This window comes from Anomalospiza imberbis, chromosome 10, assembly GCF_031753505.1.
Source record: "Anomalospiza imberbis isolate Cuckoo-Finch-1a 21T00152 chromosome 10, ASM3175350v1, whole genome shotgun sequence".
NCBI classification, from domain to species: domain Eukaryota; kingdom Metazoa; phylum Chordata; class Aves; order Passeriformes; family Viduidae; genus Anomalospiza; species Anomalospiza imberbis.
This window is the reverse complement of record NC_089690.1, coordinates 19,455,386-19,481,813: the sequence shown is the minus strand read 5'-3', so window position 1 is coordinate 19,481,813 and position 26,428 is coordinate 19,455,386. Positions and strand designations below refer to the sequence as shown.

General features: G+C 45.2%; 1 protein-coding gene across 2 annotated transcripts in view; it reads left to right on the top strand.

Moving 5' to 3' along the window:
- The window catches only part of INPP5D (inositol polyphosphate-5-phosphatase D), a 60,656-nt gene that overhangs the window by 17,273 nt on the left and 16,955 nt on the right, over positions 1 to 26,428 (top strand). For both annotated transcript variants that reach the window (XM_068201057.1, XM_068201058.1), the window contains 7 exons: positions 17,469 to 17,619; positions 19,708 to 19,879; positions 20,288 to 20,428; positions 24,812 to 24,899; positions 25,599 to 25,679; positions 25,854 to 25,925; positions 26,199 to 26,322. In XM_068201057.1, the coding sequence (XP_068057158.1) occupies positions 17,469 to 17,619; positions 19,708 to 19,879; positions 20,288 to 20,428; positions 24,812 to 24,899; positions 25,599 to 25,679; positions 25,854 to 25,925; positions 26,199 to 26,322 (829 nt within the window). The remainder of the gene's footprint in view (positions 1 to 17,468; positions 17,620 to 19,707; positions 19,880 to 20,287; positions 20,429 to 24,811; positions 24,900 to 25,598; positions 25,680 to 25,853; positions 25,926 to 26,198; positions 26,323 to 26,428) is intronic.

Here is a 26,428-nt window from a genome sequence, read left to right as displayed (position 1 = left end):
GATGTCCTTCAATTTCTGGTGCATCTTGGACAGGAGTTCACAGCTCATATTATCTGCTGGTGCAGTGAAATCAATCGTTTCTCAGGGGCAGCTAGATTGCATCTTATGTTCTGCTAGATAACACTTCATTTGCAGGATCAAGCACTGGCATCGTGCCACTGCGTGTGAAGGCTGGGGCAGATATCCTGGTGGACAGATGGCAACACTTCACAAACAGGGCTGGCACCAAAGAAGTCCTTTGTAAAAGCTGCTGAGAGAGTGAACCTAGTAGTTACAGGAGCAGCTTTGGCTTGTGGATAGAGGTGGAGTCTCCTTAAGAAACTGGGGCCACCTGCAAAGCAGCCTTTTGGTAGCACGTTAGCACGTGCAACCTCACCTTGAGTCCTGTGGGCAGTTTCAGGTACCACAATATAAAAAAGACATGAAACTATTGGAGAGTGCCCAAAGGAGGCAATGAAGATGGTAAAGGGTCTGGAGAGGCCATATGAGGTGTTGCTGAAAACACTTGGTCTGTTCAGCTTGAGCAGAGGAGACTGTGGGGAAACTCATACAACTTCCTTGTGAGGGGAAGAGTGGGGGCCGGTACTGATCTCTTCACTCTGGTGACCAGTGGCAAGACCCAAGGGAATGGCTAGAGCTGTGTCAGGGGACAATTAGGTTGGATATCAGTGAAAGGTTCTTCCCCCAGAAGGTGGTGGGGCACCGAACAGGCTCCCCAGGGAATGGTGGTGCACCCAAGGCTGCCAGAACTCCAGAAGCATTTGGACAATGCTCCCAGGCACAGGGCGGGATGTCTGTGCAGGAATAGGAGTTGGACTTGATGATCCTGTGGGTCCCTTCCAGCCCAGCATATTCTGTGGTTCTCTGGTTCTATTATATATATATAATTATTATAATATATAATGTGCTGTCTTGTGTGCTGAGTGGCAGAGTCTGGCCTCAGCCTGAGGAAGGTGCAGCCTTATTGTGCTTTCCTGTGGGCATGACCTGGTGCTTGACCAGGTTTGGTTTTTTTCTTGTGTTACCCTCAAGTCTGCTCTTCCATTCATGCCTCTACGTGAGTTCTTGCTTCAAGCCAGATCCTATCTTGAAATGTTGTGGGCTGCTAAGGATAGAGGTTCATGCCACCCACAGTGCCTTAAATGCTGCTTATATCTTTTGTCTGCCCCACAGGAGTGCGCGGAAATAGAGCTTGCCTGGAGCAGAAATAGGAACCGCTTTATATTTTTGAGAAAAATGGATTTTTTTTTTTAAAGGTGCTTTCACATGAAATGTTTCATTTTGATTTTGAACTTTCAGAAGTGATTATGGTGTTGCCAGGATGTTGAAGGGAAGTGTTGTTTCAGATGGAAAAATTGGGTCACCCTTTTGAAAAAGTCCAGATAAGCAATTTTGAACACGACACCTGCCTTTGTTAGAAAGACAGGAGTCTGCCAAGGAAGGCAGCAGTCTCCCTCAGAATGGAAAATATGATCCTCTTCCCTCTGAATTATTATAACTTCAAAATTATGAGGCTTTCCGGCAAAGATACGAGAGAAGCAATAGCAGTTCTTTACTAGAAAATATTTATAAAAGCTCTCGGCCGTCCCTGGGCTGCAGGCGCTTTCCCCTTCGGTGCAGTTCCGGGCACGGCCAGCAGGGGCGCTGGTGGCTGCCGGCCGGGCGGGGCAGGGGCGATGATTCCCCCGCGCCTGCAGGGGGCGCTGTGGCCGCCGCTCTGCCCGTGGGCGGGCCATGGCGGGCCAGAGGGAAACGGGGCTTCCCTTGCACCCCCAGGGCAGCCGGGCCCGGTGCCCTCGGGATGGCGAAACGGCTGCAGCAGGAGCCTCGGGGCGGCGGCTGGAGCGGCAGAGGCCAGCAGGCCTCCAGGGCAGCGAGTCGAAGTGTAGCACTATGCCCCTAGAGGTGGCAGAAGGAGTGGGGGGTCCCGGTGGGCGCTGGTTTCAGGCTAAAGTATAACAGAAACCCAGAGCAGTGGCAGAAAGTGGCCGGGGCTGTGCAGTGGCAGCCGGGCTCCTGAAGGCGGCTGGGAGATGCTCCCTTGGAGTGAGGAGGAGTTTTCCCCTGAGGCACCCGAGTAGATGGTGAGGGTCCTTCCCAGGGAGATCGGGTGTTCAGAAGGTCCCAGTCCCACGGCCGCTCTGCCGAGCTGAGGCTCACCCACAGTAAGGAGAGCCAGCGAGGCACAGAACTCCGCGGTGGCAGCGAATTCTCCCTGCAGCAGCAGCAGCATCTCCCCTCCAATCCCAACAGCAAGCAAGATGCTGAGAATACTCCCTCATGCCCCAGCCAAAATCTCATGGCATTTCTGCACTTCCAAAGAGAAAGCCCCTGAGTTAACAGACTGCAGCCAGCTGCACCCTTCCCCTGCCTCTATGGCTACATCTTTTGTCTCTCTTAAGTATCATCTTTATTATCTCTTAGGCAACAAATGGGAGAAAATTCCCTGAAAGAGGAAAAAAAATCCAGAAAAATCCTAACCTGGCACATAATCTTTTTTTACATTAATAGGGGGAAAGGGTGTTGAACCAAAACTATGCCTTACATAGCACATGCTCCAAGGCCCTTCATTTTTTAATAACTTTTTCTTTGCTTTGAGCAAAACTGTTTCGCCAACTCCAGAGTTTTGTGGATTACCTTGTTTTGAGAAGGGATCAGAAAAAACAGCCTTCTTCTCATGCTGTACAAGAGACTGCATTACAGTAAAGAAACCATTAATGTTTTTAAAGCCTGTCTTTCTTTTCTTTTCCTTTCCCTGAGCTGTCCTAGCTGCCCAGCTCTTTGACAGAAGGCAGCAGTGTGTATGCATCTTCCTGCTCCCTGCTCCATGGGGAAACATAGGAAATACTCATTTTGCAGTCATAGTGCCAGATCATCATTCCTATGTGCATGAGCACTTCTTGCATTTGTGCTGAAATTCACTATTTTAAAAAATTACTGACATTTGTACTTATTACCTGTTGTAAAGGGACAGCCTGACCCTTTTTACTTGTGTGTTTTACTCACTTCAGTGAAAATTATAGATGCCCTGGCAGCGCTGTTTTACAGTGAGTGATCATATGCTTTTTTTTTCTTTTTCTGGTAATTTTCTTCTAGTCTGATATGGGGCTTTGTGCAACAGGAAACAAATAGTGCTATGTGAGCAGTTAGAAAGCAGGCCAGCAGCTGTGACTCACGGTGCCAACTGAGACTAAGAGCAGATCACCAGTGTGCTCTGCAGCTCCCAGGAGATAGGAGAAGCCCTAAACACTGTATAGGGTTTTCTGTTGAAACCCTCTCTCCCTTAGAAGTGCACTTCTAGAAACATATTTTGGGAACAACCTTGATTTATACAATGTATATGGCTTGATTAAATATGCCAGAACAAATGAAATTCCATCTCCTGGGATGGGCAAGACGCACAAAGAGAGGGGTGCCTGTCACATCGTTGTCAGCAGGATTGTGCCTGCTTCTGAGCAGAATTAGTTGTGCCTTCTGTTTATGAGTCCTGCAGGGTGGAGCTGGGGCAGAGGCCCCATCCGGTGTGCAAACCCGCTCTGGAGTGCAGGCTGCTATCCTGCTGGCAGCATCTGATAAGAGCTATGAGTTCAGTCCAGTTCCTGCAATCCCGGTGTCACTGATGTTGTCACCAACATCAGAGACACTGTCTGCCTGTGCCATTTGCAGTACAAGTCCATTGTCAGCCCTTTGCAGAGAGATGCAAACTTTTTGTTGTTCTCTTTGTTGCTGCACGGTAATCTCAGTGTGTTGTGCTGCTCTGGCTCATGTGGCTACCAAAAGGTTTTCTGTAACAGGACTTTGTGATTTGCTGTGGACTTTGCTGATCTATCTGTATCTGATCAAAACCTTTCTACTGGGAAATTGCTCTGGAGCTGGTGTCATTGGGCGATAAAGCAAAGTAAAACGCTTGAGGTGAGGCTCAGCCCTCCACCACTTACAGCTTCTGTCACAGCTCTGGGAGGTGTTTGTAACTGTGCGACCTCATGGGCTGCAGTGAACACAGGGCAGGCACAGTTCTGCTGACAGGATTGTGCCACTTCAGATTGCACTGAGGCTGTCTTAAGAAAACATAATGATGAGAGTAGAAGATTTCACCTGAGTTATCTGTTACTGCAGAAAACTCACTGTGCTCGTGCGACTCTGTTGGCACTGCAGGGCTGAGAGATTAATCAGGGTGATCACTTTTCTTGGATAGAAAGAAGGGATAAGTGAACAACCAGACAATACTTATAAGCAATGTATTGAAGCATGGTTAGGGCAGCACATTTCTAGTATGTCCAAAACCATAATTTCATTATATTAAGCTTCATTTTATTACCAAAAAATGTAGATGTTAAAATTTTAATATTTTTCAGCATAATTTAATGTTGATTTTAATCAGTTTGCAAAGCACTTTACATGTAGGACTGAAAATATTTTACAATCAGGTCTTTGCAAAATCCATGTATTTCATGTTTCTGCAAACTATCCAAATCTGTTTATGCAAGCAAAATATTTTTTCCATTTTTGCATCTGAGGTAGGAATGAACTTAATGCACTACAGAGGGTTTTGGAAAGCTGAAAGAAGCAGCATTTAATAAGAGAGCTAGGTATTTCCTGAAACTTGCACATTCCTGCTACTGAATCTCTCAGTATACAGAATTCTTCATACAAACAAACCATATCCAGCTTTTGTCTAGTTTGAACCCTTCCAGAATGTTTCCAGTTTCCTGAAATATTAAAAAAAAAAAATCAGAGAATATGGTTGAAATCAAGTTAAAGCGATACTATTTTGTTTTTCAACATTCAGAAAATGTAACCAGGTATTTGGAAGCTAATGCACACCATGAAATGAAATCCCTTTTCCTTTTATCTGGATCTGTGCTGTCAGACAAAATCTCCCTCTAACAAGTGAAATGTGAATGAATGTCATCAATTTATTTTGCTGTTTGCCCTCTAATAATTGTGTTATGTTGTAAAGCCTTCATCACACTCAAACAAATGAAAATTGCAAATAGCCAATCCTTGCAGAAGGTACAAAGCAGCTTCTGGGAGCTGCAAAATCCTTCCAGACTCCAGGAGATAAGGATTAGGGCTGTTATACAGTAAGCAGTTTAACAAGTACTGTTTTAGAAGAGTAATTGTTTCAGCTGTTATCCTTTGGAAAGGCTTTGACCACCCAAAATCACCTACCCAGCAGCTCTTTCCTATCCTGCTGGATCGTCCCCCTGCTCTGCTACAAGAGCTCGCGTGTGCAACCAATCAAGTTACAAACATGTATAACCCTGAGATGAGCCCCTGGGATACACCCACCTCAATGTCTCCTAGACTAGCAACAGGAAAATTTTCCTGAAATTTTGGAACTCTTATGGCAGATGAGAAAAAAAAAAACCTGAAAACTTATGCAACCAACATTATCAACAAGAAAATACTCTCATTTTGCAGTAATTTGATGGATATTAGCTTGAATGTTATCACATATCACAGTCACATATTGTTCAATCCATTTGATTGTCTTATCCTTTATATATATGTTGTTTGACACTGGCCAAACACAGGGCACCCACGAAAGCCATTTGCTCACCCTCTCCTCTACAGTTGGGCAGAGGAGAGGGAAACAAAATTAACAAAGGGCTCATGAGTTCAGATAAGGACTGAGAAAAAACACTCTAAAGGCAAAACAGGTTGAAATTTAAAGGTGTAAGATAAATTTATTATTAACAGAGTCAGGGAAGGATAATGAAAAGTAAAATAAGCCTATAAACCACCTTTTTACCTCCCCCTGCCCTCCCTTTTCCCACTGACAGTGCAGGGAGACAGGGCATGGGGGTTTTGGTCAGTTTGTCACCCAAGATCTTTTTCTGTTCGCTCAGGGATAGAAGTTTTTTCTCTGTTAGGCCCTTGGGTCCCTCCCACGGGAGGCAGTTCTCCATGAACTTCTCCAGCGTGGCTCCAATCTCACAAGCAGCGGTCCTGCCAAAACTGTTGCATCATGAATCCCTCCCATGGACAGTCTTTCCAAAGCTGTTGTGGCGTGGGTCACTCATCCATGGGGTACAGTCCTCAAAGGATAGGCTGCTCTAGTTGGGAAGCAACTAGAAATATTTTATATTTCCAAAGACTTCAGATGAAGCTTCATAACTCAATTTCAGGTATTCAGGAAGACAGATTATTTCCCTCTCAGCTGTGTGATAATGAAACACTGTGTTCTATTGCTTCTGTGCTTTGAGGGATGATGGGCCACAGAGGAAAGTGCTCATTTACAGGCAAGCCTTGAGTTGTTTCTTTCTCAAAGAAAGAGAAATTATTATTATTATATTGCTGTATGAGGCTTTTTGTCCTGAGCATTTAAGATAGGAATGAGTCTTGGAAAACACTGATATTAGATTTGTGTACAATGAGTCTTATGACAAGTATCACTGTCACTACAAAATTGTTTCCATACTGACAAGGAGATGTCCTTTCTTCTTCAGAGATCTACCTTGATTTGCTGATGGGATGGATCATTGCAGGCTGCATCCCTCTCCATGCAGACACGGAACTCATCCAGCACATCACAAGTGACACATAGGCTCCAGTTAGATCTCATTCAGTCAGTCTGTGCTGCACCCGTGGGGAGTGGGACCAATACAACCTACATGGGCTGCTGCAGTGTATTGCTGACATAAATGTAAAATATAAAGATACAATCCCCTTTGAATATCAGCTTAAAGTATTGTCCTAGTTGCACTTGTTTTAGGTAAACAGGGTCTGCCTCACCAGTACTCTTCAAATTTACCTTTTGCTGGTTGAAGTTATTACAGCTTTTAAATGAAATTTAGTATCCTTGAGTTTTCAGATTGCTGCATAAATGCATGCAAGGCTTGATTTCAAATGACTAAATAGTTTAGGGAAACGAAACAGACTTTAGCAAAGATAGCTCAGGCTCAGTTGTTTCAGTCCCTCCAAAAGAATGAAGTCACAATGCAGCTTTTGGTTGTTCCCAGACCTTTGCCCAGCTGTCTGACTTCTTATGTCTTCAATTTGTACTTCTGTCAGAGTTTTCAGTCTTGGTTCTCCTCTGAAAGTCTAAACTGGTTGAGGTCTGTTCCATCCCAGGGTTCTGAAGCTGTCCCTCTGCAGTATTTTAAAAGTCAACAAGCAGCACAGCTGGATTCAGCAAACCCCATGGGCAAAGGATGGTAAAGCTCCCTGGGGGCTGGGGTTGCTCTCTGTTACCAGACTGGTAAGCCTAAGTTAAAATTTCCAAGCAACTCTGCATTAAGCCTTATTCTCTTATTAAACTTGATGGGGCTGTATTGACCTGTGCTGTTTAACAGCCCTAGTATCAAGTGTTCCTTGTGATCAGACATAGCAGGAGCTACAGGCAGGCACTGGTTGCTCACAGAGGCACTGGGTGGCCTGTTGTCATTGTACATTCCTGTGCATGCAAACCCAGAGATCCTGAGTCCAATTTTAGGGGCCAAAGTGTAAGAAAAAATGTGTAACATCCACTATTTTTATTCCAGTAGTGCTATTCAGGGGAGAACATAAAAGGACAGGGTTTGAAGGGTGTTTTCTTTCTGGTTTTATTTTTGTGGTTAGTTTTGCTAAATGATGGTGCTCCTTCAGGCTGGGTTCTGTATCTGTTCACTCAGCAGCTATGGCTCAGGGCTTCTAACTGATTAAGAGTTTGCAGAAACTGAATTAAATAAGGGACAGCCCCTTGAAAGAAAGGACAAGTGGTCATCCGTAGTGTCTCAAACATAGTAATCACTTGCTGTAGCTAAAGCCTGAGAAATTCTGCAGACTGAAGGCAGGAAATTGTAACTAAGGCTTCTACCCTTACTGTGCATTGCTTAGGGGTTTGAATTATGCAATCCCAGAAAATTATGCAGTTCAATGTGGTGCATGCAGCTGCTTCCTATGCACCTTCTGCTTGCATTGCTTAGCTTCAGCAGCATATCTTCAATAAGTATTACCTTTTTAATCTTACATTTTTCCTTTCCCACTGGATAGTTTATGCAATTTATGCATGTTTAGTACTTGGTGACAGTTGAAACTGGGATTAATTCAGCCAAGAGGACAATAGGGAAAGCAGAGAGCTGATTATGTATCCTCCACTGTCTGCTGCACAAGTTGGAGAAGATCCCCAGGAACTCAGTATAAGACTGATGTGGGCTGAGGGATCCTGCCCAGCTGTGCATACACAGCCATTGTGGGCATGTCTTCATCTGTTTCAGGGAAAAGTTCCTTCTTCTAGGACTTCAAACACCACACATGGTTGCCTGGGTACGTATTTATTGCCTTCTACAGAGGGAAAAGCTGAAGGGAGCTTGGGAACTTCCATAAGAAGCAAGTAACCTGCAATAGTTCTCCCAGTCCAGCTAATGTGAGCGGAGAGCACTGACAGAATCACAACAATGACATCCACTAGGTGCCTTCAGAAACAATGACTGTGCTACATTTGCTGCCTTGGGTGCCTTGATAGCTCTTGGGGACCCATGTTTTCAAGGTTATCTTGGTAAGCACTAGAGCTAGACAATTTATGAAGAAATTAAAATGGAAATTTTCATTTGACTTCAAGTGTTGAAGCTCTTCAGTGGAAAAACAAAAAACACAAGGCTTGTGATAAATTCACAAAAGTTCTTAGAAGTAGCATACTCCAAAACTTTTACTTAAATTCCACCTACACACTACAGAAGTGCTAAATTCTCATGGATCTGCAGTCCTTCCTCATTCATCATCAACTCATCTGACTTGCACCCTGTAGCTAAATTTAATACCAGTCCTTCATGTTCTATTATGGAACTGTACTGTTGTTTGCTTTTTGTTGATGTAAATCTTATTTATTATAACACAGAGAAATGCTGAAAGGGTTGTTTGCTCAGCAGGGTTCTCTTGGTGCTATAAGCTGAATCATTATGTGCTGTATTGGCAATATCTTTTTTGAAGGCTAGAGTTTGAATGGTTTATTTAGTGTGAAGAACGTGAAGAACTATCCCAAATACATGGTCTTGGTGCTTTATAGAATTGTTTGGTGTTCTTACTGGCTTCTATCTGACTATATTAGTTGGATATTTGGCAATTAACATATTTTCAGGTGAACCATGGAGTGCTGGAGCAGAGTGGAATGGGGTCTTTAAGTAGGATCTGAGTACATTGGTTTTATGATCTATGTCTTTATCATGTGTGGAGAATGCCAGTTCAAAAGACTTCCACATATTGTTTACCTTCCAGAGCTTCTAATACATTTTTCTTTAGGATGTAGAATTTTAGCAAGGAACTTGAGATAGAAATCTGGCAGCCAATTATACTCTATTGAGAACTCCTTTCAATATTTCTTTCCTCCATCAGACTCTCCTAATTTGCAAATGTCCTAATTCTGCCATGGGACCATTGCCTACCTGTGAACACGACATGTCTGTGCTGCCAGAATGAAGCCTGGATGGGATCACAGAGAGGAGAACTCTTGCACAGCCAGAAGAGATAAACAGTGGCAGATATGAGAGTCAGGATCTTTTTTAGGATTAACTGCAACTGGGCTCACATTCCCCACACACACAGAACACGTGAAGCTTTTGAAACAAAGAATGTATTGTGCTTCTCAAGTCCTTTCCATGACACTGCACATAGGAAAAAAGTGATATGGCCTTTCCCAAAATTGGAAACCTTCAGCATTCCAATTTTTTTCTAATTTTTAATAAGAATAGAGTTGTGATGCAGTGTGAGTAATTAATACACAGTCTCTTAAGTCAGTGTCATGCTTTAAAAAATGGAGCTTGTGGTAGTATGTACTGGCATCCTTCAGTTGCACCGGAGGAACAGAGGGAATTTTATAGGATTGACAATGCAGTAATTTTCTTTTTTTTTTTCCTTTTTTAACTCAAATTTTTGGATGTCTGATTTTCAGCCAGTATCGCAAGCTAGAAGTAACACATACTTAGTTGTTATTAAATTGTAATTCCTTGTTTCCTTCCATGAATCATCTCTTTCAGAAATTCTGAATCCCTCTTTCCCAGAACTCTATGAATTCCATTATTTTCACCCAAAGTCTTAAAAGGTCACTGTAACAGAAGTGACGTGTTAACAAACCTGAATATCAGGACCAAACCAAAAGTGGAATGAGACAAAAAGCCTCCATCATCTCTCACCTTGGAGGAGACAGCAACTGTTTGCCCTGCATTCCCTCCAACCTTATCAAGGTGTATGACTTATAACTGCACTTACACTGTGCTGCTATTATTCACAAAATTTTTATGATCTTTTTCCAAGTGAAGAAGTGTTGCTCTGGCCACCCACCAGCACCCTCTGCCCGTGTTCCCTAGATTCCACCCTTTGCCTTTTCTCTCATGCTTAGTTCCCTGACAGAGGCCCTCTTGCTGAGCTTTATCCAGCAGCAGAACTCCCTTGCCAGCCCACAAGTTCTCACCTCTTATAAAAGACCATTTCTTTATTGACCCTCCAGGTCACAGGAGCCCTCTTTTCCTCAGGCACACACTTGCTTCTCTCCCTCTGTGCTCCTAGGTAGATCCATTTCTTCCAAGCCCCAGGTGTTGCATTCAAATTAGAGTACATTTCTGGGTGGCTTATATTTTTGAAAGTAGCTGTTTCTCCCAGCTGTGATTCCTGTCTACGATCCCGTTTTTGTGAAATGTTCCTGAAACTTCTTAGCATAAGATTCGATCTAAAAATAAGGCAGGTTTGCTAACAAAATGAAAGTGAAGCACAGCCAAGTTGCTAAAAATGCTTTAAAAAATAATTTACCAGGCATTTCTTAGCTCTTAGGTTCATGTCTTTAGTAAAATACAAAAAGCTTGTCTACATGAGAACCAAACATCAATTTAAAAATGCCACCTAGACTTCCTAGCTAACAGACAGTATTGAAGACAAGTTTTTTTCCAAACCTCAAAACAGAATATTTTTTTCAAATCTAAAAGAAGAGAAGAGTTCCTGCCAGCCTTCCTTACCACAGAAATCTTTCTGATTTACCGCTTCCATTTAAGCTGGTGGGTATTTGCAAGAATTTTGTAACTTAGAAAACTTATTGCCAGTTGCTGAAATGCCGATGTATGTGTTTAAATACTTGTTTTAAGGTACTCTAATTAGAAAAATTTGGCCTCAAGCAATATAACCAGATGATCAGTTTCCTAGTTCCCCCTTGTGCCTTGGCACAGGAAAGGAAAACACTTCCTCTTCCTTCTGAGGGCCCCAGACTTCCTGTGCCATCTATTTATACAATTGTTGTAATGAACCCCAAGTTAACCAGTTCCTCTCCTATTTTAGCATAGGCTTTACATCTTTTTACTTCATATCTTTATAATCCACTTGCAACTTCTCTTGAAGTCATGTTCACAGCTGTTCTTCACTAAACCCGTGTTTGGAGTGTCTTTAGCAAGGAGTTCTCTTGGCTAGATGGCTTTACTTGAATACACCAGATACAAAGGAAGACCAAATTATCTGGTCAACAGCCATACAAAAACCTGTTGAAAAGTTCAGGTGGTTGAATTTGGAAAGGGGGTCACAAGATTTAACCAAAGGCTAGTGATTAAAGGTGTTAGTTGTACCTGTCCTCATGAAATGAACAGTCTAGAAGACAGTTCAGCAGGAAAACAGGAGCAAGTTGTAGCTAGTTGTGCTCAGCCATTGTACTCTGAGCATACAGAGGACTGGAGGAAATTCAGAACTGGAAGGACATGCAGAATTGGGGGCAGGCTCTGGGGGACAGAAGACACCAAGACATCCTGTGGGAAAGAAGGTTCACAGCCAAAAGGGCTGGAGTCTGAAGTGGAAGGTCTGAAAGTTGTGGTTTGGGATGCAGTTGAAATGGAAGGGCTGCTGGTGAAAAGCATGGTCATGTTCAGCTTTACCCATTCTCTTCAAGGGTTCTGGAACTGGATAAAGGAAGCTGGGAGATTTGCACAGGGCTTCCCTTAGTCACAGAGTTTGGAGTGTCAGGAGGCCTTGCAGTTGTCTGAGCCCAGCATTGGCCTGGTTTTTGGCTGAGGCAGGATCAGACACTTGCTAGCTGGCTGTGAGGAGTGCCTGGGTGCATGGCACTGCTCTCCCTCGGGGCCTTGCAGCACCTCTGTTTGCCATCTTCTTTAGAAGAGAATTTAAAACTTGTAAGACTCCTGCTGTGACATCTCCAGGCTGTCTCTTTGCCAGACCATACAAGGCCCTTTCCTCTGAGCTTTCTGTGTGAAACTCATTTTCCAACTCTTCAGTCTTCCTTGGAAAATTTCCTTGGGACTTTCTGTGGTACTTTATAAGTACCATAGTTTATGGCACTTATAAGTTCCATAAGAATTGGTGCCCCAAGCTGGCCACAGCAGTCCAGTTAAAGCCTTATGGAACTTATGCATCTTGTATGGCACTCTTATTAATAGATCTTGGAGAGACTTCTGCTTTAGATGTAGCTTCCTGCTTTAAAAATTACTGCTCAGGCTCTGATTCACTGTTCTCCAGATTCCTGTGTACAACTCTGCTGTTTTGTGGGCTGTTCCCTAAATTGCATACATTCACTAGGTGTTTCCTTTCCATATATTATGGCTGCCATTAGCACAAAGCCGAGGTACCAGCGGGGATGATGGAAGAACCCCACGAAGGGGGAGTCTGCCCTCCACACCTCTCTGGTGTCCCATGAGCCCTGTGAGCACATTTCTGGGGATATGGTGTGTTGCCATGGAGATGACACTTGCCATCCCGTTTATAATGACTTGAAACAATTCACTGTGCAATTAAAACAAGATCTATCCTGTGATAACCCTGAGGAAACAGTTACTTACTAAATGCAGGCAGGGGGGCGGGAAGTGGATTTCATTGTTGGCTCTGCTGGGGTGGCTCCAGCTTGCTCTGTGCTGCCCCATCCTGCTTTGGTTTGTTCACAGTGCCCTATTCTGCCTCTGCTTCCTGTCTCAAAATCCAGAACAAGCTTGTGTAAAGTTTAGGCTGTATTTTGCTTTGCTCCTGTCATCCAATGCAGTTGTCTGGAGGATATTTATTAATAGTTTACCATCAATCCAGTTTTTGGTAATATGCTCCACAACCATCTACAGCCTGACTCAATACCCGTACTTCCTTATCCACCACCACTTTTCCTTCCCCACCTATAAACCTTTGCCACAAGTTCAAGTGGGAAGAAAGCAGATGTCCTAGCAGATGTCCCAGATTTGGGCTGCTTTCCTCGCTTGCTGGCAGAGACCAACCCTCAGGGGGGTCATCCGACAACCTGTACACTCACAGCAACATTACTGAACCAGACTTTCCGTGTTCAACTGATGCTGCTCAGGCATCATCCCTGCAGTCCCAGGCAGCGCTGGCTGGAAACACACCACAGCCTCAGCCAGGGTTCTATTGCTCTGTGGCTGGGAGCAAAATGATGAGCTGCTGGATTTGGAGGGGTGCTTGCCACAGAGAGGCTCACGCAGCACAGGCAGTATCTGAGTACCTTGCATTTGTGTGCCAAACAACATAACTGTTGTCTGTCACGCAGGCTTTGTTCTCATCCCCTCTCCAACGGGAGAAGCAAGTGCAACAAAATCTTGCTTTTACTGTTCTCTCTCCCATTTCAAACAATGTAGAGTGTTTGCTGTGCCTATGTGCAGAGGGAGGCAGCGCAAAGCAGGATGCCCTGCTCTCTTGTGGGGAGTGGGGATGTCTGGGGGGTGTTTGAACTGGGAGGAGCTTGTTTCATAGTGCAGGCAAAAGGCAGAGAGGGCAGCTGGGCATGGCTGTGTGTTGGAGGGGTGCAGCCCTTCCCACACACTTTCTCTGTTGAGGTCCTTGCTAATAATAACAATTATAATACAAAAGTAAATGAATGAGAATAATCCAATTATTTTGCTTTCAGACTTTCATGATAGCTGAGCTGATGTGTAGCAAGGTGGTGCCACAGCCTTTTGTGGTATGGGGAAGGACCTTTGAGCATCCCCACCCTGAGTGTGTGCTGAGCAAGTTTGAGGCTGCCCATCCTTCCCTCTGTGCTTGGCCATGGCTGGCCAGAGCTCCTGACCCTGCTGGTTCCTTGTTTTCTTATTTCAGCTCTCATCTATCTCTGTGCAGCTGCTCGGGCCACGTGTTCATTTCTTGGCTGAATTCTGTCTTAAAATATGAAATGCTGTCCTTTATTTTACTGTGTGCCATGGGGAGTTGGTCCTTTTTCTCCTGACTGGACTTGGGGAAGATGGGCTGTCAGAGGAGCTGGCACTGCTGGAATGGAGACTGCTTCTCTTTGGGAATGAGCGTCTGGATTCAGATGCAGGCAAAGCCCAGCTCCTCGACATGGCCACACATTTCAGTTATCTTTGATGGAGGAGGAGGGAGGGCTTCATCAAGAAAGGTGGCTGGGCACAGTGGGCCAAATTAACAGAGTAGAAGTGGTATGTAACAGCAGAGCCTCTCTCCTCATGTGTCCACCCAGCCAGGCTGCACGAGAGCTAGGGCTGATGGCCATGCTGGGGAATTTGAGCTGGAACATAGGCTTCGGACTGTGCAGTGAGTTAGAGGAAGGAGGCCTGTTGCAAAATGCTCCTTCTTCTGCTTACTGGAGACCAGGACGGTTTCAAAGACTGAACTGTCCTTGGCAGCAAAAAGTGCTAATTCAGCCTTTCCTACCACTTCTATCAAGACTTTGGCCTTAAAAGTGCTGTTCACGGCAGTCTGTCTTCCTGCAGGCACCCTGGGAGAGCAGGAGCTGAGGGGCAGAACAAGGCTGAGAAGACAGTGTTTGGGCACAGAGGGTGGCAGGGATGCTGTGCAGGAACAGGACAGGGGCCTTCAGGTACAGTCAGGGGAGATCTGGGGAAGCAGGCAGGTGGTGAAGTAGCAAAGGAAAGTGAAGGAGGAGTTTGGAAGGAGGAGGAGCCGAGTAGGCTGCAGTAATTCCAGAGGTGAGAGAGCATTGACAGCAAAGCTTTTCTCCTACAGGGATGCACATGGGAAATCCTGACTCTGTTTGTCCTTGTTGTGTTTTAGGGTGTGTGCTCTGTTGGGGCTGATGCTTTTTCCCAGGAGCCCTTTGGGGTAGCTTACGGCAAAGCAAGCCAGCCCAAGCCTTGTGCCTCATGAGCTCCAGCCCGTCTATGGGGGCTGCAGGTGGGCAGAAGGCAGCCCAGGCAGGGTAATCCAACGGGTAAAGTGTGGGTAACACCCCCATGGGCAGGTCACAGAGACTGAGTGTGCTGCCACCCCACCACCAGAGCTGCTAACAGTGCTCTCTGGACTGCTGGGGGGGGATGCTGGACAATGAATAATCACAAAAATGGGATTTCAGAGAAGAAGGTACTGCATGGAAGATGAACAGAGAAGCATGGAAGACTGGCTGAACCATTCCAGGTCTGTTCCGGTGCAGCACTGTGACTTCAGGATCCTTTCATACCATGGATTAGAGCTGTTTTTTCCTTGATGGTTTTCCCTGATTCCCAACCTTTGCACTTGGCACCAAGAAGCAGAAGAGTCTGGGAGGACCCAGACACTATTTGCATTAATTGGTGTAAATGAGAAGTCATTCTGAATGTGCACAGTCTCACATTCTGAATTCAGCACATTCTGAATGTGCTGCTCTAGAAGAGCAATATTTGGTCTATACTGGGTAAGATCATGAGACGTTTTAAGTGATGATTGTTTCAACATCTCACAAAAATACAATCCAGTGTTTGCCCAAACATTGCCTTCATGCTGATCATGACATTTTCCAGTGTATGAGAATAATAAATCCTGTTAAATGCAGGAGCAGTTATGTGTAAGACAGAAAAGGAGGCTCTCAGAAACATCACCCCTGTCTGTTGTGAAAATATGCTTTGCTGAGCCTTTAAACATCTTCAGGTGTAGCTAAAAATGAAAGGTATTTTTAATGGCAGGCCTGAGGGTACTGATGACTTCAAATGCAGTTCACTGTTGAAAGTACTGTCCTAATTTCTGGCCTGAGATTTTATTCTTTAGGAGAAGTTAAAAAGAAATCTTGTTGCTGCTAGAACTCACTGAAGACGTTTTCCTGTGTTCTGCTGTGTTTTTTGCCTGTTTAATTTCTTGGATTTTCTACATTTGCCTTTCAAACAAGAAAGTTCACAGAGAATAAGAAACTGAGCAAAGATGAATGGCAAGTAAATAAGCTTGTTCAAACACGTATTTAAACTTTGTATGTGTTACTTTTTACCGGCAATCATTGCAATCCCAAAATAAATTTAAATACCCTGCCTGTTAGTCAGAGGCAGAATGTCTGTGTAACAAGTTATGTCAAATTGGAGTCACAGCTTTAATTCCTTACTAATTAACCATGTTTCCTATGCAAAATCTAGTTTTATAAATGCAAAACAGTACCAGTCAAGCCTGCCATTGGGGTGGTCAGGTCTTCCTTCAGATTGCCCAGTTGTGAGCAGTTCCCAGTGTTGATCTTTTAAATCAAGAACAACAGCCTTGTGGGGATGGAAAAAAACTGCTCTCTACCATTCTGCTGCCACTTCTTGATCTTTTATGGCAGATATAGACAGGGCCTTCTTGGTTTGGTTTCTGTGGGAAAACCTTTTGTCCAGAAGGAGCACCCTGCCAGGAAGAGGGTGCCCCAAGGAAAGGGATCAGAGCTTTGGCTGTGTGTTGCTGTAGCCTTGGGATTGGATGGCACTTCAGCGCAGTTTGGAAGGTGACGCAGGGTCCTTTCCCTTGGTCAGGTCTGTACTGAGCCATGAGAGACCATGTCTGTCTTTGGTAGGGTCTGTGGTTGAAGCCAGGGGGCAGAGCAGCTGCCCCTGCAGGGATAGCAGCTGTTCCTGCTGGCAGAGTCACTGTGCCAATATGTGGATATAATTACACTGAAGCTTTGGCTCTGAACACCTCTAAAACTTTATGCCTGTGTTTGGCCTCTGTGGGTAACCATTTGCTGAGATTAATGGCCAGGGTGTGCTTGAGACAGGTTTGGTCACAAAATTCAGCTGGCACACACAGTGTCATGCCATGCGCGTTTGCTGTCCTTGCCGCTCTCTAAACCTCCATCCCAGCATTTCTGTGTGGGCGGCACCTTGTTTCATTTGAACCCAGTTCTGAGTCTTTGAATCCTGGAAAGGATGCTAATGTCTGGATTTAGCCATGTTTACCTTTCAATTTCACAGAAAAATTCTTCCTGGATACCACAAAATATAACACAGTCTAGGGGCTTTGTGCTCAGTAAAAGAGAGAATACAAAGATTAATTTTGGAAAATTATTTGATTTTAAAATCTTCTTTTGCTGTGAAGCCAATCACCCTGAACGCAGTGAGAGAGCTCTTCCATTTGGCTTCAGTGAGTCTTTGAGGTTGGTGTCTGTGCTGACTCTGGCTGGAATGTGTGAGCTTTTCTGTTTCTGTTTGTTCTGCATAGAGCCTGTGGTCAGATGGGCAGCAAGAGCAGGGCAAGTTCTCTTCTGGGCAGCAGCAGTGGCTTTTTCCTCTCTCTATGGCTTTGTTTTCCTTCTGCAGGGGGCAATGTTTGTGTGATAGGAAATCCCATGCCATGATGTTCTCTGTGTTTTGTTTCAGGCATCAGAGGGTGTCCCTGTGAAATACTTTCAGAACCTGGAGGAACTGATAGACTATTACAAGAAGGAGAACATGGGTCTGGTATGGCACCTCAAATATCCAGTGCCGCGGGAAGAGGAGGAGGCTGCTGATGAACTGGAGGAGGACACTGGTAAGAAATGCATGATGTGACTTAGTGATGCAGACCCTTGACTCATACCTCTTGACTGGAGATATGCAGTGCAGGCAGGAGATTAGAACATGTTGTGCCATAAAATAGAGCAGAGCATAGAGAGCCCTGAGCTGGCAAGGCCCTGCAGCAGCGAACCCTCATGTCTCCTGTGATATGGCACCTGGAGCATCAGTTTAGCTTACCTGAGGGAATACACTGAGACCCTCTGTGGAAGTTTACTGCATCTGGTGTGGGGGTGGTTAATCTGGTGTCCTTATCTGGATTCCAACTGTTTACGTCCAGCCATCTCCCAAACCTCTGCACCCTCTCCTTTTCCTGCATCTGTAGGGCCTCTCTCAAAACACAGATGCTCCCTTGGGGCTTGAAGCACATTTTTCTGCTGTGCCATGCACCTGCAGCTGCTGAGGGGCATCTGAAACCCCTCAGCTGCTCTGCTCTAGGGGGCATTTTTGACAGTCAAAAGCAGAGAGCACGGCTCCGGCAGTGGTAGACAGTCTAACTCCATGTACAGAGGCAGGTGTATAATGAAGAGGTGTGATTGGCATAATCCCAACTATTTTATATCAAATGCCACTGTGGGTTCCTGACACTCACTGGTCTCAGACAATTCCTTGGATTTTTCCTGGATCACCCCTTGGATATGTCATAGTTCTCCCAGAGGAAGGTCATGTCCACAGAGCCATCCTTCCTGTCCTGTGTGATGTCTGTCTGGAAATGATAAGTACTGCAATCAAACTTGTCTGAAGGACACAATCTCTGGGACAGACGGACAGGCCCTGTGAACTAGGGCAGATTGATGTGCCTGTGCAACCCAGCATTTGTGTAACTCTTTGATGGAATCCACTCTATATCTAACAGGAGCTGGAAGATTTTGGTATGCAATTTTCTGGAAGAAATAGAACAAAATTTTGCAAAGCTGCTCAGGAAAGATGTTCCTGGCTTTTGGCCATTTGTAATGAGTCTCTATCTCTCAGGACTGGGGAGGGAACTACAGGAAAAATAATACAGAGGGAGGCAAGCAGCAGGGAATGAAGTTCTATCCAAGACTAAGAGCCTTCAGATGAAGAGAGATTAGCACTGGGTCTGGGCTGCTCATGTACAGAATTTAGTTTTGTTAAGGCACTTTGTGCCATCATGGTGGAGCCATGTAGGGCCTACAGATGTCTGGTCATTTTAGATGAGAAACTGCAGAGGTGGAAGATGAGCACCCTGCAGATTAACCACCCACGTCTCAGTGCTGTGGTGGCTCTGAATCACAGCAGCGGCCCAGAAGCAGTGGGTCACTCCTAGGGGTCTTTTTGTAATGCAGATTCCACCATTAGGAAATAACCAAACCAAACCTCACAACTCAACCAGCTACAATACAACATGTGTAACAAAGTGTTGGAGCAATTGGTATGAAAAGAAAGGTAAGCATGGTTGGGATCAGTGGAGATGAGCCCACTCTTCTCCCAGGAAAGGGAGATATGATGAGCAGCAGGAAAATCCTTTTTCCTTCCAACTCAATACCCACAAGACAAGGCAGGATATTCAGCCCCTATGCACTGGGTCATGGGGTCTATTTTCTTCATCTCTGTTTACTTATTTTGCCATTCACTTCTATCTGTTAGCAGTTTCTGGTGCTCCTTCCATCATGCCCCTCCATCCATTCTGCCTCAGTAGCAGATCCCCATGATAATGGGAATGACATGGGTGACGTTCAGCTATGTTCTCTAAGCATTATATTCAACTTAACAAATTAACCTTCACAGCTGCTCTGTAGATGGGAGAGTCAAAACTGGCTGGGGTGGGGTTCACTGCAGGCAGAGGCATGTGCTGCCTGCATGTGAGGTTCAAGCCTGACACTTCATCCCACTGCTCTCACACCATTGCCACCCCTGGAAACACAGCTGAGCCAGTGCTGAGCCTTGAACTTCCCAGCTCTGACATTCCTCCACAGACCTGTCGGAAGAGATGGTTTCTGCAAAGACTGCCCCTACAGGGAGGGCTCTGCCCTGCCTGGGGTGAGGTACAAGAGGTCCAGTTTCCATGCTGGAATGACTGTGCCTTTCCTTTCCTTCTTGCTAGACCTGGTACCCACACCTCCTGTCCTGCCCCCACGCAACATCCTCATGGCACTGCCGACCAGTGAGACAAAGGAGGTCTCTTCTCTCCACGAAAACTCACGGGTGGCAGAAGTGAATAAACTGTCCCTTTCTGACACACTACTCCAGCGACTGCAGTACCAGGACACAAGCAGGTAAGGAAGGGCAAGTAACAGGGCTGCTGAACTAGCCTTCAGCCCAATTCTGTGCTCGCTGGGCCTCTGTGTTTGGAACAGCTGAGGATCTGTTTGATTCAAAAAGATTACTCCTCATTTATACGACCACATAAAGAACAGCATCAGATCAACAGTGCATTGGCTGCTGTTTACAGTCCAGCTGTTGTCTAAAAAAAAAACATTTCTGAATTATGAAAATCACCCATACACTTTCTCCACTGAGGTATAGTTTTTTAATATAAAGGATGAGTAATATCTGAGATTATTATATCTTGGTTTATTAGCCATGTGCCTAAACAAGTGGGAATTTGAGAAAAATAAGAAAGCTGTTTGATATCTGGGACTAGAGAGAAGAGCTGGCTTTTGACCTTTCTGATTCCTTCACAGTGTCTCTGATGAGCATCTTAAACTCATCCAGGATTACCTGCGAGTTCACATCATTAGTGACTTTGAGATGGTGCAGACTGGGTCAAGCAATCTTCCTCAACTGAAGAAATTACTTACAGCTCTTTGCAAAGGACTCTTCAGGTAACTAGAAGCTGGTTTTCAGAGTGTAATGCCATAACACTGTAGTCTAACAAAGGTTCCACATGAATGCATTCAGAACTCTCATTTCTGGCACAGGAAATTGCCTTGCCCTCAAAACCAGTCTATTTAGTCATGACTTATGATTCTGGTCCAAAGATATGAAATCTATATAGAAGAGACAGCTCTGACAATCAAGTTTTCTTCTAGGTGGTTTCAGACAGCCGAGTATTATATTTTATGCTTTGTTTAGAAAGAAACAAAACAAAAAAAGCACTAACCGATTAACTGCATAATTTGGTAATGCATAAATGACACCCACAGGATTGTCAAGCACAAGCCATTTATGGAAACAAGCACAAATTAGTGTATAACTAGATTTTAAACACTGATTTTCCTTCCCACTGATGCATTATGAACTTGGAGTGATTCCATTGATGTTGGTGAAGACCAGCTGAAATGAAAAAAGGAACAAGCCTAAACTTGTTCTTGACTCTACAAATTTTACTATTCCTGTTTGTAGACCTTCCATGTCACAAATAGAAAAACTCTGAGAGGATGCTATAACACCCCCCTGCTGACTGTAATCAAAGGGACCACCCAAACTTGTGCAGAGCTCTTGGAGCACTCTGTAGCAGAGGGCAATGTATTTCCACACTTCTCTCCATGGCTTGCCATACCCTTCTCTCTGGTGTATGCAGAGCTGAGGCTGTTGTGCTGCTGGCCTGATCCTGTTCTCCTAGAAGCCAGCTGCCCACAGACAAGCCCCTGTGAGGACTGAGGACAGATTGTTCCAAGAGGTGCCCTTCTGCACCCTGCCTGAGTGTTTTGCTTCTCTACATGGACGGGAGGGGAGACCCAGGTGGCCAGCTAAGAATAAACCTGAATAGTGGAAGCTCAAATCGAATGAAATCACAAGTGAGAGTCTTGTGTTACTAAAATACCTCCAGTGCTGCTGTTGTAATGATGTTTGGTTTCTCCCATTTCCAACTTCTTATTCTACTTAAGTTTATCTGTGTTTCACAACCCTATTCCTCATAAATGCATGTGGAGAAATGAAAGAAAGGAGATGCAGCAAGGCTATAATTCACTCAACTGCCAGGACATCTTTAACATTTCTGGATTTTCTGTAGTATTTCTGGTGACTAGACATTGCAAAGTGACATCCTAAAGCAGAGCTGGGTGAGTTCCGCTGCTGGTGGAAGCCTGCTTGAATGTAGGGACATGTCATGGTTTGAAAGACAGGTGTCTGCCAAGGAAGGTGGGAACCTCCCTTAGAACGGAAAATATTATCCCCTTCCATCCAAATTGTTTAACTTTGAAATTAAGGGGCTCTCAGGCAAAGGTATGAGAAAAGGAATAACAGTTCTTTACTAGAATATATATATATATATATATATATATATAGTGGAATATATATATATATATATATATATATATATCAGTGGAATTCTTATGTAATTCATGGTTCCTCCTATTGCTTCCTTCATCTGTCAGTATCTACCTTTATTTATCAGCAGACCCACAGTTAGTTTGTAAAGACAAATCTCTCTCACTCCTTTCACTTCCTTTATGTGACTTCCGAACTCAAATTTTACCAGTGGCATTCCCTAAATTTAGTTTTTATTTCCCTGAGCTTCCTTCAGCTGTGCAGGGAATTCCAGCTGAAAGTACAGGTTATTCCCAGGCTACTTGGTGTCTTCTTTTAATGTCCAATTCCATTATTTTCACACTATTTGAGAATAGGTTAAAAAACAAAACAAAAACCTCAGAGTTTTTAATCAGCACAGTGGAGCTCTTGCAGTGGAGCTGAAGCTCCTCTGAATTTCCAGGCAGTGCTGAGGGTTATGAGTGTGCAGCACAGAGTCGTTGTGGCTGGGCTGGCCTGGCTGCTGGGGAGCCACACAGACTTGCTGTGAATGTGCGGGTTTTAGGATCTGTGCTCTGGCTTCCCCCCACCTCGCAGAGCTCAGCGGTGCCATCTCTCAGGGTCAGGTCACACTGCAGTCACTGTGAGAAAGGAGCATCTAGTGCCCTTTGCTCCTCAGCCCCGTGCTGTGATCCCAGGCTGTGGGTGGGTGGTGGCTGCCGAGGTCAGCAAAGCAGAGGGGACAGTACTGGAGCTGCTCGTGGTCAGAAGGAAAGAGCTTATAGTGAGTGGTGGGGCTGGGAGAGGAACTGGACCAGCTGTGAACTGTGCCTTTGGCAGTTCAGGTATTGCCCATGGGCAGGGACAGGATGTACATCTGGCCAAGAAGCTCAAGCGCAGCAAACCAGAGTGCAAAGTTTGTGAGCTCTTCCCTTACACTTTGTCCCTGATTAATTTAGCAAGGCCTGAACCCCAGTGTTCATCAGAGACTGGGAAAGCTGGTTTTAACTCTGCTGCCTCTGCTATTACTACCTTTTAGGGCTAGCAGTGGCCAAGGGGGTCAGAACACATCTCCTTATTAGAGCCTGGGGGACCAGGAACAGCCACCCCAGGGAGAGGCCACTCCCTCTGGCAGATATTATACTGGAAATATATAAACAAAACCAAGACCTGTAAGGCTGATGGATACTTTTGTGAGGCATTCCATGCTAAAGAAGTTGTCATACAAGGGTTTTCTTGGCCAGGGGAATCCTTCAGCCGCTGAAAAGCTGACTCAGAGAGAGCTGGGACTACCCATGCAAGGGGATTTGTTCAACTTCCAGTGAAAAACACCAATAGTGGTCTATTCAATCTGCTATTGTCAGAAGCCATCATTTGCTCATCAATTGCTGCTCTGCATATTCTTCTTTACTCTCCCTCAATAGATAATTTGCACTTAGAGTTTTTAAGGCAGTTTTTCAAGCACTTGTATTACCAGCACTTGTGAAACTGCATGTGGACACACAGGCTTCTGACACTTCAATGAAATACTAAAGGTATTTATACTGTCAAGAGAAGAAAACAAAAGAAGTTACAAATGTAATTAAAACCACCCTGTAGTTTTAGTGGGCTTGAACGCCCACAGGAGCTGTTCCTCCTCCTCCTCCTCACACACAGCCTACATGTTGCACTGTGAACAAAGGGCAGTTTTCCCATGTGAAATCACTCCTGAGTTGCTTCAAACAGCTGCTGCTGTGTTTTCAAGAGATGGCCTGCACATCACAGTAAATATCCTTCCACTCTTCTCAAACTAAACTTCTCCCAGTGTTCCTGCAACTGCTTGCAGCCTCCTGGAGTCTGACTCCATGGCTGCAGAAATCAATGGGACTCTTGGCTTTGGGGCCAAAACTGTTGGCAGTGACACTGGCCCTAGGTGATCCAGAGCTGAATAGTGGCATTGGATAAATAAAATTAGTAGAACCAGATTCCTACGTGTGCCTTGTACTCCTGTGTGTGCCACGGCAAGTCTTTCAGACTGAAATGTCAAACATGAATGTTTAATTTAGGCAATTAGTCATCCTTGGTTCAGCATCTAGAGAAATATCTTCAGGCAGGCATGCTTTTGCTTTGAAGCACTTTTCCTAACAAAGATGGAATAAAATCCAGTCCATTCAGACTTAGGAAAGTGAGGGAAATCATTAATATCCACAGTTGACTAGACACAGTGCAAGCGTCCTAGTGCTGCTCACCACCATCATTTCCTTTTGACCTGTGCTCCCTGGCTGCTCTTTCCAGGATAAGTCTTGTCATTATCAGCATGCATCTTCTGTGCCAAATTCACACAGCAGTGTTTCAACAAATGAACATCCTGTGGAATCTCATTGGGAAGCGCTGGAGGAATGTCATTGTTACCTGTATATGGTTCTGCTGGGAGATCAAGGGCTGCCTCTTCCACCCCCTTGCTGCACTTGGCCCTTCTTTGTCATGTGAGATGAAATATCTGTGAATTGGTTTCCTCTTCATACTGAGTCCCCAACACTGTCCTCAGCAGCCACAGCAGCTGCACAGGTCCTGTACAGAACCGAGCTGCTCCCACAGCTGCAGCATTCAGAGGCACCAGACTGAGCTGGGCTCTGAGGCATTTGAGTGCACTTGGATCTACGAGTTGGCATAGTTGGGTTGATGCTGCTTGTACACCGTATCTTCAGGTTTTGCCCAGACTGGGATACCCTTCTGGGGAGATTTAGGAAGTTAGAACCTCCAAAGCAAAACCCAAGGAGCAGCCATGTTCCAGCTTTGCAAGGCAAAGTGAGCTGCATGACTCACACTGCCCTGCTGACCATGTCACCAAGCAGCTGGGATTTGCTCCCATCACGCATCCCACAGCTCAGAGGGCACATGATGAGAGCAGGCCCAGTGTGGACATGTGCCCGTTGTGAACGTGTGCCTGTCATCTTGTCTGTGAGGCTTTGTCCAAGTGTGAACAGAGCCAGGGAGCCGGCCACAGCCTTAGACCTGTGCCGTGTCTATGTTCCCAGTGAGGCCTCGAGGACTCTCCCATCTCTGGAGTCCATCCAGAAGGTGTTTGAGCAGCAGCTGCATCCTGGTACCCACCAGCGCTCCCAGGTAAGGGGGCTGGGCAGTGGGAAAAGCAGGACAGGTGTGTGGGTGGCTGTCAGTGGGGGCAGGGATGGCTCTGGGGTGCAGGTGGGCACATGCCACATCTATTCTCTTTAGCCTCATTCTGCTGCAGTGCAGAGGGCACAAAGTGAGTTCTGTCCCACAGTTTCACTTATCCCATAGATGTCTCCACCTGCTCCCCCTTCCTGTACTAGAGGAAAGTGCCACCAACTGCCTGAGGACTCCTACCTCCCCATCCTCCCTCAGAATGTGGGCTGGCACTGCACACTTCTTTTTCCATAAACCTCCAGGATGTTTCACTGCCACATACTTCCTTTTCCCAAGCCCACTTAAGTCCCCATGACTTTTCTCTCCCTGCCAGAAAACCAAAGGTCCAGGACTTCTGGACCCTGCTGAGCCCCAGGCCTGGTCATGTGAGCTTGCCCCCAGCAGCAAGCTGACTCCCATGCATGGCCTGCTGCCTTGACCCTATGGAACAGGTTTGCAGATTTGTCCTTCCAGCCTCCCACACTTCTGCATGTTCTGTGTTCTTGTGGTGCCCGCTGTAGATCAGAGTGGCAAAGGTACAAGTGCTGCTCCTTGGTCTGTGAGAGATGTTCCTGGAACTGCACTCCAGGCTGTGCTCTGTGGGCTTGGTAATCACCCATCTCCCTCTCTCTTTTTGTTCCTGTGCTGCGGTTTCAGATGCTTGGTGAAGCGAGTCCAGTCAATATTGTATTGAAACTCAACCAGCTGATTTCTTTGCTGTCTTCTATTGAAGAAAAGGTAGAGTTTTCAAGCTATTTTATATCCTCTTCTTGTCCTCCTTTGCCTCTAATTTGTTTCTTGTTCATCATCAGTGCAGTGCTCTGCCACAGTAAGATTTCTTTGTTCTGATTTCATTACTCTCAGTGTAGTGCAGAATCACCAAGCAATAAATTACACATAATTATTTTACAGGTGAAAACACTGTTGATTGAAGGTCCTGATTCAACACACCGGCGCTCCCTTATCCCCCCTGTCACTTTTGAGGTAAATTTACTCCTTTAACGATGCTGATCATAATGTGAAAGGACAGTAATGCAGATTTATGTCAGTATCTCAGCTCCTGGGAAGTTTGCTCTGCTGCCACAGAGATAACAGCTATTCTTGGGTGCTGTTTGGCACCATAAAAATGCCTAAGAGATGTCCGGTGAGACTGGCATAATGATATGCGTCCAGGAATTAAGGGAAGTGCTGCATTTGTAATACATGTGACTGAAGCGTAGAAGGTCCCTCATGGAAAACCTCTCTGTATTCCACTAGGTGAAAACTGACTCCTTAGGAATTTTCTCAAAAATTCAACTCAAAGTGGATGTGGAAATGGGAAAACTGATTATCAAGAGATCTAAGGATGGTCCAGAAGACAAATTTTATACCCACAAGAAAAGTAAGATGTCAGCTTAATGTCACAAATGCTGAACTAGGCTCTGGGAATTCTGCCCTGCGTGCTGCATGAGCACCAGTCAGCAAGAAACAGATATCTCTGTAGTGGG